Source organism: Cydia strobilella, chromosome 27 (assembly GCF_947568885.1).
Source record: "Cydia strobilella chromosome 27, ilCydStro3.1, whole genome shotgun sequence".
Classification (NCBI taxonomy): Eukaryota; Metazoa; Arthropoda; class Insecta; order Lepidoptera; family Tortricidae; genus Cydia; species Cydia strobilella.
This window is the reverse complement of record NC_086067.1, coordinates 3456238-3476187: the sequence shown is the minus strand read 5'-3', so window position 1 is coordinate 3476187 and position 19950 is coordinate 3456238. Positions and strand designations below refer to the sequence as shown.

The 19950-nt window shown below is 39.1% G+C and overlaps 1 protein-coding gene across 1 annotated transcript in view; it reads right to left on the bottom strand.

Moving 5' to 3' along the window:
- Window positions 1-9964: 9964 nt before the first annotated feature.
- Window positions 9965-19950, bottom strand: part of LOC134753541 (neurofibromin) — a 98470-nt gene continuing 88484 nt past the window's right edge. The window contains exons 59-65 of the mRNA XM_063689452.1: window positions 18412-18519; window positions 16687-16816; window positions 15959-16034; window positions 14188-14374; window positions 13556-13688; window positions 11645-11709; window positions 9965-10136 (exon numbers count right to left, since the gene is read on the bottom strand). Coding sequence (XP_063545522.1) covers window positions 11657-11709; window positions 13556-13688; window positions 14188-14374; window positions 15959-16034; window positions 16687-16816; window positions 18412-18519 — 687 coding nt within the window. The 3' untranslated portion in view covers window positions 9965-10136; window positions 11645-11656. The remainder of the gene's footprint in view (window positions 10137-11644; window positions 11710-13555; window positions 13689-14187; window positions 14375-15958; window positions 16035-16686; window positions 16817-18411; window positions 18520-19950) is intronic.

The window sequence follows — 19950 nt, the reverse complement described above, 5'->3', positions numbered from 1 at the left end:
GACTACTACGAAACGGACGCCTGCTCGCGCTTGCGCCTCAATCACTATGGCTAGACACCAAAATTGGTGTGGGCCGCATGTACTTCGCGGAAATCGCGGAGTGAGCCACGTCTGACTGCAGCCAAATGACCTGGTTGTTGTTGTCTTATATTTATGGATACGGCGGTTTTAAGAGTTTAATTCAAAAGGGGGTCGGTGAATGCTAAAAAAACCGGACCGGAAGTGCGAGTCGGACTCGTCCACTGAGGGTCACATACTTTTTAGTATTTGTTGTTATAGCGCCAACAAATACATCTGTGATAATTTCAACTGTAGCTATCACGGTTGATGACAGACAGACAGACGGACAGAAGAGTCTTAGTAATAGGGTCCCGTTTTTACCCTTTGGAACCTATACTCCCCAGGTAGCAAAATGACGTCAGCGACGTCATAATGACGGCATTATTACGTCATTACGACGTCGCTGACGTTGTTTGACGTCATTTTGCTACCTGGGTCATGGACAAATTTAGAGAAACGCAAAAAAGGGTTTAATTACTGGATTACAGCACCTAAAGTAATTTAAAAATTAGTAGGTCAACTTTTTTTTTCGTTAATCTTTTGTCCATAAATGTATAGATGGTCAAACCTATTTGACAGTCAGTAACAACCAGGAAAATTATACTCATATCTTTCTTTTGGGTGCTAGTACTAGTGTAAGACAAAGATAGTATGAGTCTCTATGTCTATGTTTGAAATGAGACAGTCCTTTGACAAACTATATTTTGTGTGAACAAGCCGGCACGTTTGTGAGATTATAAGTTAGGTAACCTTGTAAAATTTAATCAATAGGCGATAGGGAATATTACGCGAAACTGCGTAGAGGGCGCCACTACCATAATCAGCGGGTCTATCGCGAAACGAAAATCAAAATTTCGTTATCTAATATCTCTGTCACTTGCATATTCGAGCGATAAAGAGGCAGCGCAACCGCCTTGACCTTGAAGCATCAATGTCATATTTTATTATTTCTGGAAACTTGTCAAAAACCTGTTAAAGGTACTGTTAGCAACACTGTTTGTAAGGATCATTATTTATTAATAGCTTATATTTTGATCATTTTTACTTTTCCGATTAGCTTAAAAAAGAGTATCAGTTAACCTTTACTTGTCACTGGTTCCCGCCATCTTGAATTGTTATTAAAAGGCGGGTACACTGTGACAAGGGGCAGTTCGTGTACAGACGAGTTACAGTGTAGACGTCTTGGAATATTTATTGTAAATTGGTTGTTATTATGTTGGTAACGAACGAATAAAGTTAAAATATTGGTACAAGTATTAGTTTTCATCATCAACCCGGTGGTAACCTAACAGTACAGTATGTATAAGTTACTCTATGGTTTACTAAAAAGGCTGCTGCACTCTGGTGGCAGAACATTGCAGTAATATCCCCTATAAAGTTAGTAAATACGGGAATTGAAACACATTTTAGTGTCGTAGATTTTACTAAATACATCAATAGATATATAATTTGCCACATATCAGCTAAAAATCTTATAAAATAGTAATACCTTCATTTCATGGAAATATAAATATGTTTAAAAATATTTGATGAAACAGTCGTCAGTACAGCGCGTGGCCATTTTGTCTCAGCGCGCGGCACGCGCTCAGGCATAATGGCCACGCGTTTAAACACAATGGCCACGCGCTCGCAAAAAAGAAACAATGGCTTTTGTTTAACAGATTAGGGTCGTTGGCGTAAAACTAATTTGAGAAGAATCAAACTAAATATACTGGAAACGGACCTTTTGAATGTAAAATGCCAGTAAAATTACGCCTTTCAAGTATAGTAAGAACTGGTTCACCAAATACCGTAATTCTAAAATAGTTTCGTCACAATGTCAGTTACAATTGTAATACATATTTAGTTGAATATTTAGACATATATCAATTATAATTTTAAAACTAACACTGACGTGTCGAACGTGACGTTACGTTCGTGGTCACAGGCTGACTGGCGACGAATTGTATCAACATCCCGCGCAGCAAGATGTTGATACAATTCCTTGCCAGTCTGCCTGTGACCACATAAGTGCCATTGTCAACCAAAAAGGTACTTATTGTCGGCTGTCAATAAGGCGCTATTTCATCAATTTGAAATAAACCTTATCGACTAGTGACAATGTGGTACCTTTTGATTGAAAACGTAACATATATATCAATTATATTCGAATTCTAATAGAAGTGATTTGAATACGACTTACGGCAATGCCTTACTTCGAAGAATGTTACAAACGAATGTAAAAAATATACATATATTTTTAAACTTGTATATTAAATCAAATTTAAACTATCGTGAGACATACTGACTTAGCGGTTTTTTTAGTCACTCGCGCGACATGTTTCGGAGAGCCTAGGACATTTTCAAGCACTAACAGTGCCTGAGTGAGTGACTATAAATACGTGAGTGAAACCGCAAAGTTAGCTAAGTTGTATATTAAATAATATGTTATCGCGATTCAACAACATTCAGTGTAAAACATAATTTTGAACCTACACAATTAATTAATTGTGGTGCTATACTAACATAGCAGTGAAGTAAGATATAAGTAGACATTGTTGTTACTAACCAACACGTATACTATGCGAAATTACAAAGGCATATGTGAGGTTTTCAATAAAAAGGTACCACATTGTCGCTTATAGGAATAACCTGTCCTTATGACAAGCGACAAAGTGGTACCTTTTGCTTGAAAACGACACATATAATGAAACTTAACAATTAGTAAAATGCCAACAAGGTAGTTAGATCACAGAATAAACAATAGTACTACCAGTGGGGAGACACTCCTCCTTTCGGGCAAACTCGGCTCCGTTCGGCTCAGCATTGCTCTGATCATTAGGGTTGGCACAACTTGATGTCCCTTTGCGTGCACGACCACAGATAAGATAATGACTTGAATTTTGACAACCCTAATAAGTAATAGTACTACCGTACAGAAAGGACACTTCCTACAAACCCGAAGTTTAACAGCGATTCAGGGACGAAACATGCTGTCTAATTCTAATGTATGGGACTATCCCTTTCGGCTATGTAGGGTTGTCAAGATTCAAGTCATTATCTTATCTGTGCCCGTGCACGCAAAAGGACGTCAAGTTTTGTCAACTCTAATAATTGCTCGGAGCAATGCTGAGCCGAGAATACCCGAAAGAAGGAGTGTCGTCCCACTGGTTTGGCTAGGGCAAACTCCCATGACTATAAATTTTTCAAGGCGGGCAAAGTTATATACGGGCAATGTTGTATGATGAGCTTATGTATCATCAGAAATTGTTCATAAATTATTAATTACTACATATAACTATATGCCTCTGTAATTTCGAGCAATAGACAATTCTAACAATATTTTAGCGCCCAGATTAGGCCATAGTAAGCTCACACATAGATTTTTGAAACTTAATTTAGATTTTTAAAACTTAATTTTTTAATCACATTTTTAACGTACAGTCGGCGAGAAACTGGCACCATTTGTGACGTTTTCAACCAAAAGGTACCACATTGTCGCTTGTCGATACGGTTGATTTCGAATTGAAGCTATATGGAAATAGCGCCTTATTCATAACCGACATTAAGTACCCTTTTGGTTGAAAATGGCACATTTATTTACATTAGCTTGCATCGCTTCATCGAAAATCTTTTCGAGCACCTTGTATATTTTACCATAGCGAAATAAGCAAGCTTATGGTAGTCCCACACTGGCTGTAATAAAATTTTATATAACATTGTGTGACAGGGACACATAAAAAAAACTATCAATAATATCATGTAGTCCCTGTTACATGATGTTAGGTTAACGTAACATAACAGCCAGTTGGTATGATAAGTTTCGCGAAGTATTTCTTTTTTACTAAAATTTCGTTTTTCGTTGTCCCGTACGAACACGAATTTTCTCAGGATTTGCAGGTATAAGAGTTTCCTTTTCTGTGACAAATTGTCAAAAATATGCACAGAAAAATAATCATATGCTTTAAACGCCGAAAAAAAATCTCAACAGGAAATAAAATGCGTTTGTACGGGACAGCCTTCTATCCCGGCCACCTTGTGTAAAATAAAACATTTAGAAAAATCATATTAAAATCGTTAATCGAAGCCGTTATACAATTAACAAATACACATATAAAAGTAAGTTAAATATGCCGCCGACTGTACTCCAAGTTATTCCATAATCGAACATTTACACTTAATCTATTTTACACATTTAATTTAATTACATATAATTAATAAAGGACTCTAGGACCGTGGTGCCCAAGAGCTCACAAACTAATTCGGCAGCGCTCTAGAAAAAGTTTCGAGGTATCCGGAGACGGTAGTAGGGAATGAAAACCGGTTTTTAATTGTATGGAAAAACCGGTTATTAACCGAAATTTCGTACAAATAAAAACCGGTTTGTATTTCCTAGACTGTAGGGCTGGCTCGTTCCTCGCCCAACGGATCGGCATAGCCATCCAAAGGGGGAACGCAGCCAGCCTTAAGGGAACCCTTCCACAGGGATTGGACCTGGGTGATCTAGACTAATATATACCTAAATATTGGGCTAGGTCACCCATATTATGTTTTATATCTTTTTTAGGTAGTTTGTAGATAGTTTTAATTTTAGGTTACTTTTTATTGTAAGTTTAGTATTAATTACATACAAATAACAAATGTTGCTTATTGCCTGAATATGATTCAACAGAATACTCGTTGTAGTTTAGTCACTATTGTTTATAAAATAAAATGAACAATATATTGCATAAACAACACCATGTCTCTTATACAGGTTGGTCCAAAAATACGTTGACAAAAATATTTAGAAATATTTCTTACGAAGTCTTTTACAAAATGTCATTGAAAATAAAATAAAACTACAATCATTTAACTAAAACAAAACGTATTATCTTTAAAATATTCACCATTAACTTTGATACACAAACGTAGTTTGTTAAAATTATCAACAATATGCTGTAGTAAAACAAATATGTCAACGCATCATAACCTCACAAGCGGTATCTCAAAATTAATTTGAAGTTACATAATTTAAGGTATTTGTTTTCATCCGATTTTAATTTGAGATACCGCTGATAAGCTTAGCAGAATATATCTTTGCTTAATGTTAATATACAAGTTGTCTTTTCCAATACGAAAATTTAATTATGATTAGTTGGGGGAATCAACTTTTTAGTGTCGTTGACTAATAAAATCCTGTATTTAAATTTACCTAACATTTTTGTGGTAGTTATATGCCATTTACAAATCATTACAGATATAGTGCATAATTATTTTCCATCGTTTTTCCACGAAAACGTACAAACGTATCTTGCTAATTCACTCAGTCTCGGTACAAAAAGTACTGACGTTGACTGAAGTAGCATGACATATACGAACGTTTCCGAGAAAATACGATGGAAAACAATTATACACTAAATCTGTAGAAAGTTGTTCCCCATAACAGAAAACAGTTGATCCACTCAGTTACAGTGTATTTTGAATTTATTCTCAATTTGTTTACCACTGTTACACGCTGTATATTATTTTTAAAAAAAGTAAGCAAAACATTTTGATCAGCTTTTTAAAGGCAGTTATTTGTAATGGCTTACTTAACTATAAAAGCGTTTAAAATCGACGAACGAACATTTATAATTATAACAAACATACAATATAAATTAATTTGTACTAAAATGTTTCGTAAATATAGGCTTTACTTACAATCTAACCCTTTGACGGCGTATAAAGAAAAAAACCTATAGTACCAAATAGTTTAAAATAATGCCCCTTACAAAATGCTTGTTTTTATATGTATACTTAAACCGAAAATAACCGAGAATTTTGGACAAAAAAACTTTAATGTAAAAATCGATGTCCTATCCAAAAGGGTACACCCATTGTAAAATTACTGTAGTCATTAGGGCATTTAGACTGTGCGGAAAGAGAAGTCGTGGAATGTATGGGGGCTAGGGATTGCAAACCGGTTTTTAATTGTACGGGGAAACCGGTTATTAACCGAATTTTCATACAAATAAAATACGGTTTGCATTCCCAAATGGGAACCAATACATTCTATGACTCTCTTTCCACACAGACTCTATGTGTTATTTATTCACTAATGGCAAGGTTTATCCGTTTAATTCCGACTACTTTAAAATGTCAGCAAATTCCGAAAATCACACATAAGTCCATCATATTAGAGTCCATTTTTGGAATTATCTGACATTCTGTACTTTTTGGAATTGACCGAATACACCTTACACTTATAAGGGTTGTATACTTATATACATATTTATATTGGTGATGGCCCTGTAGCAGGGATCGGCACCGGTTTTTTGCAAGAACTTCGAAATAACCATATATTTCGAATTATTTCATACTCGAAAGAATTATTTCGTGAAGGAAGCGAAAGAGGTATGTCAGGATCGTAGCAAGTGGAAATCCGTGGTCTCTGCCTACCCCTCCGGGAAATAGGCGTGATTATATGTATGTATGTATGTATGTATTTCATATACCAAATGTAGGAATCAGTTGTATTTTTAGGTAACGACTTCGTATTATTAGATTGGCCAATTAGAAATGAAATAATTACCAAAGAACGAAAAAAAAAACCGTTTTGCGTTCCCACGCAAAAAATACCAGTATCCGATCCCTGCCCTATAGTAAAAATTATTTAGCATGACCTTCATATTCATCCTTCAGAGTATGGTCAGACCAATGCTCGGAACCGGTTTTTACGTTATACAAAAAATATCGGTATTATTACGTTCTTTTTCGCTCTTTAGTTTATTATTTTATTTTTAATGGGACAATCTAATAATACGAAGTTGTTATTTAATTACATGATTCAGTCCTACATTTAGAGCATCCAATAATTAAAAATATTGGGCTATTTCGAATTTAAAAAAAAAACCGGGTCCGAGCCCTGGGTCAGACATAACAAAATCACTCTGTATACAGGATATCTCAAAAAATATTCCTACAATAGTATTCATTAGTACGTTAAGTTTAAATTTCAATAACATATTCGCCCGTATAGACTTTTTAATCTAATACGACCGCTTTTTAGGGTTCCGTACCCAAAGGGTAAAAACGGGACCCTATTACTAAGACTCCGCTGTCCGTCTGTCCGTCTGTCACCAGGCTGTATCTCATGATCCGTGATAGCTAGACAGTTGAAATTTTCACAGATGATGTATTTCTGTTGCCGCTATAACAACAAATACTAAAAAGTACGGAACCCTCGGTGCGCGAGTCCGACTCGCACTTGGCCGGCTTTTATTAAAGCATTCAGAGCCCATCAACGTGCTGACTAGCGCCACTGCTAAATAATTGTGATTATTTAAATTTAACGATATATATATAAAAAAGGGGGCCGCAACGTACTGTATTTTGTATTTAAGTACCTTTTGAATACATCAAACTATTCGTCGATCTATTAACTCAAAACAAAAACGGTCGTTTTAACTTCGGACGCATAGATTGACGAATCCAGCAACGTAAAAACTATTATAATAATGTATTCAGAAGGTACTTAAATACAAAATACAGTACGTAGCGGCCCCCTTTTTGAAATATCTATCAATTTAAATAATCACAATTATTTAGCAGTGGCGCTAGTGAGCATGTTGATGGGTTCTTCAGTAAGATTGTGCTCTGCGTTTGGCTGTGCAAGTTATGTTACTCTACGTTTGGCTGTGCAAGTTATGTTACTCTACGTTTGGCTGTGCAAGTTATGTTACTCTGCGTTTGGCTGTGCAAGTTATGTTACTCTGCGTTTGGCTGTGCAAGTTATGTTACTCTACGTTTGGCTGTGTAAGTTATGTTACTCTACGTTTGGCTGTGCAAGTTATGTTACTCTACGTTTGGCTGTGCAAGTTATGTTACTCTGCGTTTGGCTGTGCAAGTTAAGTTACTCTGTGTTTCGCTGTGCAAGTTATGTTAAACAACTATCACGACATTTAAATATTTTACGACATTAAAAGAGAGCATATTTGGATTAATTAGGTCCTTTGATATAAATAGATCTGGGGGCCTAGCCACGATGACAATCATTGATAGAAAACGTTTATCGAAATTTTATAATGTACAGATACTGACCCCCCCCCCCCCCCCCCCTACAAATAAGTTTATATGTTTGACTCACGTGACTTCATAACATCTGTCCCGATACAATCTAGGTTTCCGTACCCAAAGGGTAAAAACGGGACCCTATTACTAAGACCCCACTGTCTGTCCGTCTGTCTGTCACCAGGCTGTAGTATCTCATGGACCGTGTTAGCTAGACAGTTAAAATTTTCACAGATGATGTATTTCTGTTGCCGCTATAACAACAAATACTAAAAACAGAACTCAATTGTACGTGAGTTATTTGCGTAATAGTACGGAACCCTTCGTGCGCGAGTCCGACTCGTACTTGGCCGGTTTTTTTTTTCGTTTGGCGTTTGTCGATGTTCAAGTGTCATCTTTACTAGGCCCCCTGGTCACAGTGGTCACTTAACTACAAGATGGTATATTTGACATAATTTGCGTGCCTTTTTTATATCCTACATATATTTATTAAGATCTATCAATTTGAGTTTTGAATGATTCACGGTTAGTTTCACTAGACTTATATTGACCGGGATATACACCGTGATTACCTTTTGTATTGTTTATGAGCTCCCGATATTTCGACGCAGGTACATGCATCTTGTTCACGGGTGACATAAACAATACAAAAGGTAATCACGGTATATATCCCGGTCAATATAAATCTTTCAATTTGTTCACTCGTTTTGAATCTTAAAGTGACTTAATCCTAATACACCTATGTACATCTAATATCTACTTGTTCGGAGAACCTTATTTAAAACTTTATGACATAATTTTCTGTTTAATTATGTAAACGTTAAAAGGCTATTACGTATTTGAGGACTTAGGTCGATTTCTTCTTTTAAGCACTATTAAACAACAAGACTAGAACTAGAAATTCCAGAATCGTTTTACTAAATCAATGTCCTAATTGTTCCTACTTCACGTGTGTGATCACCAGAGGCCGCTGAAGGGGTATTCCAGAAAAGTGTCGGGTACGTGTCGCTATTTTTTTAACACTTCTGATAAAGCTAAGAAGCCGATATTTGGCATGATAACGGTAGATAACTTAACTTTAAATTCAACGGTATACAAATAATACAAATTTTTTCATGATTTGAGGTAGCTGCCATAGGCGTCACCGACAAAGTAGACCTTATTGTTGAACGCTCCAGAATCTAGTGACCATTCTTGTGCGCCTCATACATCTTCTTTGTGCGTAGTTGGTTTTTAATGTGTTAGTTTAACACATCTAAATTATTTTATAAAATTTGTGCTCATGACGCAATTTAAAATACAATAGGGTTTTCATTCCGTACTTAAAAAAAACTTATGTTTTTACATCCAAACAGTGGACACAGTCAGCTGCTCGACCCTACAAGTCTCTACTCGAATCTACAAGTCTCTTGCGATAAATTAGTCGCTTTCTCGTCAGTGGTCGGATAGCTGATAAATAAATGGTGTAAGGCCTGTGCACACAGGATGCGTTTGCGTAGATGTGCAAATGCGCGTTGTAATATACATATATATACTTATGAGAGACGGCACACCGCTTGCGTGACGTGTGCGTGCACGGCTCCAACCCAGGTAGCAAAGTGACGTCAGCGACGTCATAATGACGTATAAATGCTGTTAGGGAACATTCACGTTTACACGCACACAGTGTTGGCCGAACGTTAATTGTAGGGAATGCAAATCTGTTTTTAATTGTATGGAAAAACCCGGTTAATAACCGGTTATTAACCGAAATTTCATACAAATAAAAACCGGTTTGCATTCCCTAGTTAATTGCAATTAACCATTAACCAGTACAAATTGAACCGTAAACCGTAACCGTCCGCTATGGTTTAATTTGTACTGGTTAATGGTTAATTGCAATTAACGTTCGGCCAACGCTGCACGTACATGCATACGGTGTGCTCTGTTCAGTAATCTTTAGAGTACATTTTAAAGTCTTAACACTAAATAAGGAACAATTTTAAGCAAGTTAGATTGAGGCTGTTAAACTGGGTTAAATGTCGGCTTCATTAATGTTGTTATAACACCGTGGTTTCATTACAGAACTGGAACAAACATATACAATGTTATAATATGATAGATAGGTTTGCACGTTAGGTTCACAGGTTTGCACGTTGTACGGGGAGTGTCAAGATCTCTTTTTAGGGCATTTTGTCAGTCTTTTTATGCGTGCAGCCTGTGGGTCAAGTGTACGCAGAGATCCCTTAATGCTTTACGCATTCAGTATAATAACGGTTTCAGAGTGTTGTTGGGGTTGCCTCAATTTTGCAGTGCGTCGGGGATGTTTGCCGAAGCTCGCGTGGACGGCTTCCAAGCCATAATGCGCAAGAGAATGGCCTCCCTGATGCGCAGTGTTAGGGACAGCTCCAGCAGCCTTCGGAATACTGTTATGGACAGGTTAGATTGTCCAATAGTAAAAAAATGGAATGCCATGCACATGGACAACAGGAGTGCTGTTGGGCTAAGTTATAGTTATTTAAGTAGTAGTTTTAGTTTAATTTAAGTTATTGTTATAATATGCATATATATGTTAGTCTGTAAGGTATTCGTAATATGGACCTTGTTGCCTGATTAAAAATTATTAAATAAATAAAAATAACAAAATAAATAAATTTAAATATAATCGGTCCAGGTCATTTGCAAAAACAACTGATATTTTTACAAGCTTTTATTTAGTCCTAGACCTGTCCCGTTGTCTGTCTGTAATCAAATCTTGCAAGTTAAATTTGACCCACTTCCCGGTTTCCAATGCAATATTATGATACCATCAGGCTGATCTGATGATGGATACAGGATGTGGCCATTGGAATTTTGTGATAAAACAACGCAACTTTGTGTTTGCGGTTGTTAGAATTGTCTCGATTAGTATTAGTTGCTGTGGAAAGAAAAGAACAGTCAATGTATCAAAAATGAAATTTTTGCCAAAAAACTTTTTACTATTAAAATGTGTATTTCAACTTTGACCCTTTGGTGATGTTGATAGGGTTAGTTTCCTCCCAGATATATCGACGCGGAATCGGCAAAAGCCGATAGGAAAAACCTTTGTCTCTGCGCAATGAGAGCGAAAAAGCCGTCGACGCGTCGGCAGGCGTCGGCCGATGCGAGCCGAGCCGAATGTAGATTTTTCGCTTTTATTGCGCAGACATAAAGTTTCATTCGGCTCGGCTCGCATCGGCCGACGCCTGCCGACGCGTCGACGGCTTTTTCGCTCTCATTGCGCAGAGACAAAGGTTTTTCCTATCGGCTTTTGCCGATTCCGCGTCGATATATCTGGGAGGAACCTAACCCTATCAACATCACCAAAGGGTCAAAGTTGAAATACACATTTTAATAGTAAAAAGTTTTTTGCCAAAAATTTCATTTTTGATACATTGACTGTTCTTTTATTTCCACAGCAACTAATACTAATCGAGACAATTCTAACAACCGCGAACACAATTAGGTTGCGTTTGTTTTATCACAGAGTTCCTATGGCCACTATATCTGGGAAGACCCTTAGGGAATAATAGTAATAAACTAATAAATAATATGTAATGTATGTGTTTATACTCACAAGTTCGTTCTGCTAAGGGTCCTGGCCTGAGCAGTAGAGCGATGGTGGCGGACGGTGTGACGACCCTGAAAATATTGCAGTAACTTACTATACACAAAGAGAATAGAGGATATAGAGGCGGATTATCAAAGCATAGAGCATAGGCCAAAGGTAGATTAGATTAGATTAATAAATGATCTATAGATTAGATGATTTATTTCATGAAAGTAATTGTCTTTCATAATAAGTTTGCATTAATGTCAAAAATATAAGAATTTCTATCATGATCGTCATAATAAAAATGAAAATAATAACAATACTAATGAAAATAAAATTATAGCTCCAATAAGGATTGTCAACACAATTACAATAAGAGTAAGTAGATAAATACTTACAAATCCAAAATATAAGTAAATTTACAATGTCAAAACTTACAGTAAACAATAAAAACACAGCACACAAGAACAATAAAAATAGAAACAATAAATAATAAGTCAATTAATCCCAAATGCGAACAGTGGTTACAGTGTCATATTTATAGAGTAGATAATTAGGTATAAAATAATACAAATGTATGGCGCCATCTTTAAAGAAACCACCATACCTTTGGCCTAGCTCGGGTAGATGGCGACACTTTTTGACATTTAACAAATTTAACGCATATCAGTGAAAGAACAAGGATCAAAGTCAAATGCCGTTCTAAAAATTGAAATCATGTGCTGTGAGAGATGGAAGTAAATTTACTGTGGCTACAAAAATTACTTTGACAATCCGCCTCTATACTATCTATTCTCTTTGCTTACATAATAGATAGAATAATATTTAATTGTTTGCATATACCATTCTGATTACCCACGTATAAAATGTAAAAAAAACAAAATGGGGCATTTTCTATGAAAAGGGACCTTATTGTCGATGGCGCTTACGCCGCACAGCGTCGCGCGGCATTGTATTTATATCGGAGCATCGTTTATAATGGCGTAAGCGCTATCGACAATAAGGTCCCTTTTTATAGGAAATACCACAAATTGTATATAGTTAGATAATAAGTAATAATTTCGTACGCCAAAAGTCACATCATAGCTGTTCCTTAGAATACTGTCACCACCTATTTATGTACCTGTGATCAACGAATAAAGAATTGATTGATTGATTGTCAAAACAGTGGGACCACGGTTAAAACGCGCGTGAAGATGGTGGTGTGGTATAAAAGTTAATATAAATTTACCTGATTACTTGCCAAAGCCCAATATTAACGGTAGGTATGATAAAATACCACCAAATAATTTTAATGTACATATGTATAGTTAATATAATATTGTTATTTATTTATTTTAGATTTAGAAGCTAAATATTAATATTGACTACATGTAATAGAAATAAGTAATACTTTTAATTCTTTTTTTTTCGATACCTAATTCATTAAAAATGTATAATTGTAATTAAATGCAATATAAATCAGTGAGTAATCCATATAAAAATAATTTGACCAAAAATAATAATACCTAATATAATTATTCCTGTGAAATGTGACAATATTTTGTGTAAGTAATGTTCTATTTATAAAATATTAATAATGTGTTGACATGTAAAACACTTCTATTTTATCAATAAAAGTTTGATTGATTGATTGATTTAATAAAACAGCAAACCATGGTCACCCTCAGACAACGGAAATTTGCAATTTGCCTTCGACAATTTACAAGCGTAATTTTTGTAAACGTCGGATTCTTCGGACTAGTATAACGGGCAGGGTTCGGGATCAGTGGCGTAACAAGGGGGGGGGGGGGGGGCAGAGGGGGTAAGTGTCCCGGGCGCCAAAATGGGCTAAAGGCAGCAGCAGGGAAACTTTTGTCAGTCGTCAGGGGGCGCATATTTGGTGACTGCCCCGGGCGCCATATCCTCTAGCTACGCCCCTGTCCGGGATTGTACCTGATGTGTCCTGCCGGTCGGGGTCTGGTGGCGGAGCGCGCGCTTGAGCATGCTCTGACCCAGGTAGACATGTTTCCACCATGGCTTCTAAGCAGTTGACGAAGAGCTCGCTGCTTTCCGCTGTGCATTGGGTCTAAAAAAAACAATTTACTCTTTAAATTTGTTCTAGAAATGGGCAGGCGGATTCAGGGGATGGATCATGGGGGACATGAGCAGGGCTGGGTCTACAATAAATAAGTTCCAGTGTTTTATTTGCGAAAAAAGAACTGTAATTTGGCAAGCCATTTCCGTCAGCAGAAAAAGGCGGCAAATTTAAATAATGTAGGCGCGAAGGGTTCACCTTATAGAAAATTTGGATTTTGCGTCTTTTTCTACTGACAGTGGGTTCGCCAGAGTATAGAATTTAACCGAGTGACTCTCCCCTGATTATAAAGCTGGATCTGGCCTTGAAAATGGGGCTTGTGCGAAGTGCGTGGTGAGGGAAATACAAGGGAAGACATCGCACTGCGTGGGAAGAATAAATAAATAAATATTAGGGGACATTTTATACAGATCAACCCAGCCCCAAAGCTACCCCCAGTCACTACCCACTAGGCCAGGCTCTTGCTCTGTTCTGTTTGTCTGTCTCTCACCTTAGTAAAAGGCCCCGCGAACCGCCACAGCCCGCCGAACCCGCAGCTCTGCATGTAGTGCAGCTGTTGTTGACTGGCGTCCTCAGACGCGATCATGTTCTGTATTATACTCTGTACGGCGCTCAGGATCACTTGGTCGTGGCAGTGCATTAGTACGTGGTTTATTTTCATATCTAGGAGAGAATGGCTGAAAAAAAAACACGAGAAATAAACTATGGAAAATACTGAACTTCGATTTCTTTCTAAACTGAAATAAATAACATACACTAAAGAAAAAGTGACCAAGTCCGACGGTGGCCGAGGCGGGAATCGAACTCGCGTCTTCAGCTTACCCAGCGTGGCCGAGTGGTCAGGACGTTAGCCGCGTACGCTGAAGACGCGGGTTCGATTCCCGCCTCGGCCACCGTCGGACTTGGTCACGTTTTCTTTAGTGTATGTTATCTATTTCAGTTTATAATTTATATATAGTAGTGTGACTACTTAAAAAACACAAATCGAATAATATTTCATAAAATAATTTGATTTGTCCCGATTTCGTTCATTTGAGAAAAAATCGAAAATAAACGCGAATTTTGTTACCCCTTTGACCGCCAAAGACGTCAACTGACGCGTGCGACTACAGTCCAATATCAACCTTCGTGCATTGCGACAAGGTTCACAATTACGCGCCGCACACGGTTAGAAATCGTATTCTATGCCAACAACAAATGTCAATATTTATTTAAGGGGATCCCATGCCCCAATGACCTTCGATCTGAATCCCTTAGTTTTCTAATGTTTTTTTAGCTTATCATTTGGGCGAATTTAACTTCCCAACTTTACATAGAAGTTAATGTATTGCTTGCTTCGCTTGCATTTTAAGAAGTGACAACAAATAAATTGGTATTAATTATATCTGCCAAGTTAAACCAGTTTGACAGCACTGGCTTCCCTCGAATGCGGCTGACCCTAACATAATCCCTACATAATCCAACCTCTTTTTTTTTTATAGAGGGGGAATGCGTTACGCATACCACCCAGGCGCAGGGACGGGCCTGGGATGGTTATGTGGGACTCCCATACAGGCTAATGGGACCCATGGTTTACCCACTAAACCCCCTCTGTTGTCGCCTCACTGCTATACGGCGAGGTCCCAGGAACGCCGAAGTATTCTTCCGCAACCTCGCCAGCGGCCGTCCGGACTCGGACCCGGATCTTGGGGAAATTACCCCTTCACCTCAATGGGCGCCTTGTTTGCGCCCGCCCACGCAGGGACCTTTGTGTAGGCGACAGACGTCCCCGAGCCTGCCGCCCAATCCAACCTAACCTAACCCAACCTAGTACGTCATTTTCATTTCGCAACTATGGGGTTGGGAAATGAAATGCTAGCGAAATAATTATTTGGTAACGATTGGTTTGTCAAATGAAACATTGACGAAAAATTGGTTGCCAAGTGAAATTCGGCAATACAATTTTGGCCAAAAAGGGAGTACAGCAGATTTTGTATATGTAAGATCTTTCACAGCAATCGAGATATGTCAAAAGTGTTTTTTTAGTCAATGTTTAAAAAAATCATAAAAACAAGTATTAATTTCTTTCAAAATCCGTTAAACAAAAATGGAAATAAAAGAATGAAGAACCGATAGCCGTTTGTCTTATAATTCTATCTGTAGTGCAAAAGTAGGAGATACGATTGAAAACTTATCAAAAATTGATGAAAATCTCGGATAGCTCCACATTTCTTAAAATAAACTTACTAACATAAAGTATTTGTAAACTTTGCTATACTTACATTACGGGAAATACTTTAGGGAAAACGACAGAGCCTTCAGCTAAATACTGGTATAATATTCTTATTTCGTCTTCATCTGAAACAATCATGTCTATCGTTAGTGTTTGCTTACTTTATACAAAAATAATCACTACACCTTATGAAACAAAGTCCCACCGCCGCGATTGTCTGTGTGTATGTATGTTCGCAATAAACTCAAAAACTACTGAACGGATTTTCATGCGCTTTTCACGTATCAATAGTGTGATTCTTAAGGAAAGTTTAGGTGTATAATTTGCAGTGATCGGATACGTCCAAAAGAGAGGTATGGACACTGTGATGACATCTCGCTTTGTGTGGTAGGGTACAGCACAGCGGATGTCATTCCAGATCTAGAGCAGAGCCCAACTGGGGAAGTACCTCCACCTTACAGAAAACCGCAGACAATTAACACTAGACCCTACTCATAGTGTTGTGTTCCTGCCGGTGAGTAAGGTTGCCAGAGCTCAACAGTGCGGAGTGTTAGGGTCGGCAACGCGCATGCAACTCCTCTGGAGTTGCAGGCGTACATAGGCTACGGAGACTGCTTAATATCAGGCAGGCCGTATGCTTGATTGCCACCGACGTAATATAAAAAAAGTGGAAAGTACAGTCAGCCTCATCGCTTGCGTGGTGAAGTCGGAAAGTACACTCAGGTAAAATAAACTGTTGCTTTCAGATGCTGGTGTCTTTGTCTATGTTATTCTTACCTGTAGTATATTTGACTAGAGTGGCTAGTACAGTAAGCACCAGCGCTTGAGTGGTGAAGTCGGAGAGTACACTCGGGTCCAATAAACTGTTGCTTTCCGGACTGCTGGTGTCCTTGTCCGTCGATACTTGCTGTTTGTAAAGGTTTAATAATTAGAAGGTTAAAGTATTAGCTGTCGCCTAATCTATACAAAAAACCGGCCAAGTGCGAGTCAGACTCGCGCACGAAGGGTTCCGTACCATTACGGAAAAAAACAGCAAAAAAATCACGTTTGTTGTATGGGAGCCCCATTTTAATATTTATATTATTCTGTTTTTAGTATTTGTTGTTATAGCGGCAACAGAAATACATCATCTGAAAATTTCAACTGTCTAGCTATCACGGTTCATGAGATACAGCCTGGTGACAGACAGACGGACAGCGGAGTCTTAGTAATAGGGTCCCGTTTTTACCCTTTGGGTACGGAACCCTAAAAAGGCTCTATTATAATATGTGGTATTTTCTATAAAAAGGGACCTTATTGTCGATGGCGCTTTCGCCATTATAAACGATGCTCCGATATAAATACAATGCCGCGCGACGCTGTGCGGCGTAAGCGCCATCGACAATAAGTTCCCTTTTCATAGAAAATGCCACATATTTGGTCAAGTAAACTTGCCGCCTTTTTCTACTAACAAGATTTGCTTGACTAACTATATAATCTAGGTACATCACTAATATCACCATAGACATAGTATCATAGTATATACAAGTAGTTATAGACGCGCCACCGAGCGACCGGGGGTAAGAGAAAGAATATTCATATGACATTTGGGCAGCATAGGATTTTTTCTCTTTCACTCTTATAAATTTCGGTATTTCGCCATCGTTTCCTACCTATGATGCCACCCGGTCGGTGATAAGGACAAAGCATGGCACCATTTTCTCTTTCCTCTTATCGGAATCACAATAAGACTATCTTTCTCTATCAAAGAGTGTCAGGCCCTTGAATATCACAATATCACTGATGGATAGTATACTATAAGTTGAAGCAATTTTGTAGTCTGTTCGGAAAGAGAAGAGTTGTGGAATGTATTGGGCCCCATACATTCCACGACTTCTCTTTCCGGACAGACTATTGACGATTAAATAGTTGTATGGACAAATAAAGGCATATTTGAACATCGAGGACGATAAAATGGGACATTTTCTATTAAAAGGGACCTTATTGTCGATGGCGCTTACGCCGCACAGCGTCGCGCGGCATTGTATTTATATCGGAGCATCGTTAATAATGGCGTAAGCGCCATCGACAATAAGGTCCCTTTTTATGGAAAATACCACAAATGATGATGTAACATGACCTAGATATGTGCCGTTCTGGAGAACGTTCTCCGTTTGGGAAATATTTTCGAGAGAGAACGATCGATACTAAACTGAGAACGTTGCCGAGAACGACACAACTCTCTTATTACTACCGATATGTACCTAATTCTAATTTGAATATTCGCTCAAATGAAATTATGCAAAAATTTGAGTGAGCTTCGTCGGTTTGTGATATCGTCGCTATACTTACTCAACCTCATATCTGCAACAATCATTTGTTGGAAATGTCGCTTTTCTTTCATTCAGAATACGGGTGCTTTTGTCATCAAATGAGTGTTGCAGATACGAGGTTGAGTATAAATATAGCGGTGATATATTTTAAATAATTGCCATATGATAAATAAGTGATACGTGTACTAACATTGCTAACCTTCTCGGGGAAATCGCTGTCACCCGACTTGGTTGAAGGCGGTCTCTCTGTCGCCTCGTCCGTGCTGCCCGGCGATCCGCGCCCGTCATCCTCAACCACCTACAGAACAAAGTGTACGTCGCCATCAAAGTTCACGGTAACATCACCTGGGGCCCGTTTCTCACAAGCTTGTAACTTGTAAATGATGCGTTTTTCTCTTGTTTAATGTTTCTTTTTGTACAATAAAGAGTTTTACTACTACTACTACTACTACTTGTAATACAAGCGGAAGTCCCTTTCTAACAAAAGCTGTCATAAAGTGGTGAGAATTTGCATCCAGACACTCACATCTAGATAGCGTCCTGTTCCGCGCACGCGGCGTCACCCGAAGTGCCGTGCTGCATGCTGTGTGCTCGCCCTTCGCTGTCCGTTTGTAATATAGAACATAACCATGGCAACACACACTCACATCTAGACCACTATCGGCGTCCTGTTCCGCGCGCGCGGCGTCACCCGAAGTGCCGTGCTGCATGCTGTGTGCTCGTCCTGCGCTGTCCGTTTGTAATATAGAACGTAACCATGGCAACACAGACACTCACATCTAGACCACTATCGGCGTCCTGTTTCGCGCACGCGGCGTCACCCGAAGTGCCGTGCTGCATGCTGTGTGCTCGCCCTTCGCTGTCCGTTTGTAATATAGAACATAACCATGGCAACACACACTCACATCTAGACCACTATCGGCGTCCTGTTCCGCGCGCGCGGCGTCACCCGAAGTGCCGTGCTGCATGCTGTGTGCTCGTCCTGCGCTGTCCGTTTGTAATATAGAACGTAACCATGGCAACACAGACACTCACATCTAGACCACTATCGGCGTCCTGTTTCGCGCACGCGGCGTCACCCGAAGTGCCGTGCTGCATGCTGTGTGCTCGCCCTTCGCTGTCCGTTTGTAATATAGAACATAACCATGGCAACACACACTCACATCTAGACCACTATCGGCGTCCTGTTCCGCGCGCGCGGCGTCACCCGAAGTGCCGTGCTGCATGCTGTGTGCTCGTCCTGCGCTGTCCGTTTGTAATATAGAACGTAACCATGGCAACACAGACACTCACATCTAGACCACTATCGGCGTCCTGTTTCGCGCACGCGGCGTCACCCGAAGTGCCGTGCTGCATGCTGTGTGCTCGCCCTTCGCTGTCCGTTTGTAATATAGAACATAACCATGGCAACACACACTCACATCTAGACCACTATCGGCGTCCTGTTCCGCGCGCGCGGCGTCACCCGAAGTGCCGTGCTGCATGCTGTGTGCTCGTCCTGCGCTGTCCGTTTGTAATATAGAACGTAACCATGGCAACACAGACACTCACATCTAGACCACTATCGGCGTCCTGTTTCGCGCACGCGGCGTCACCCGAAGTGCCGTGCTGCATGCTGTGTGCTCGCCCTTCGCTGTCCGTTTGTAATATAGAACATAACCATGGCAACACACACTCACATCTAGACCACTATCGGCGTCCTGTTCCGCGCGCGCGGCGTCACCCGAAG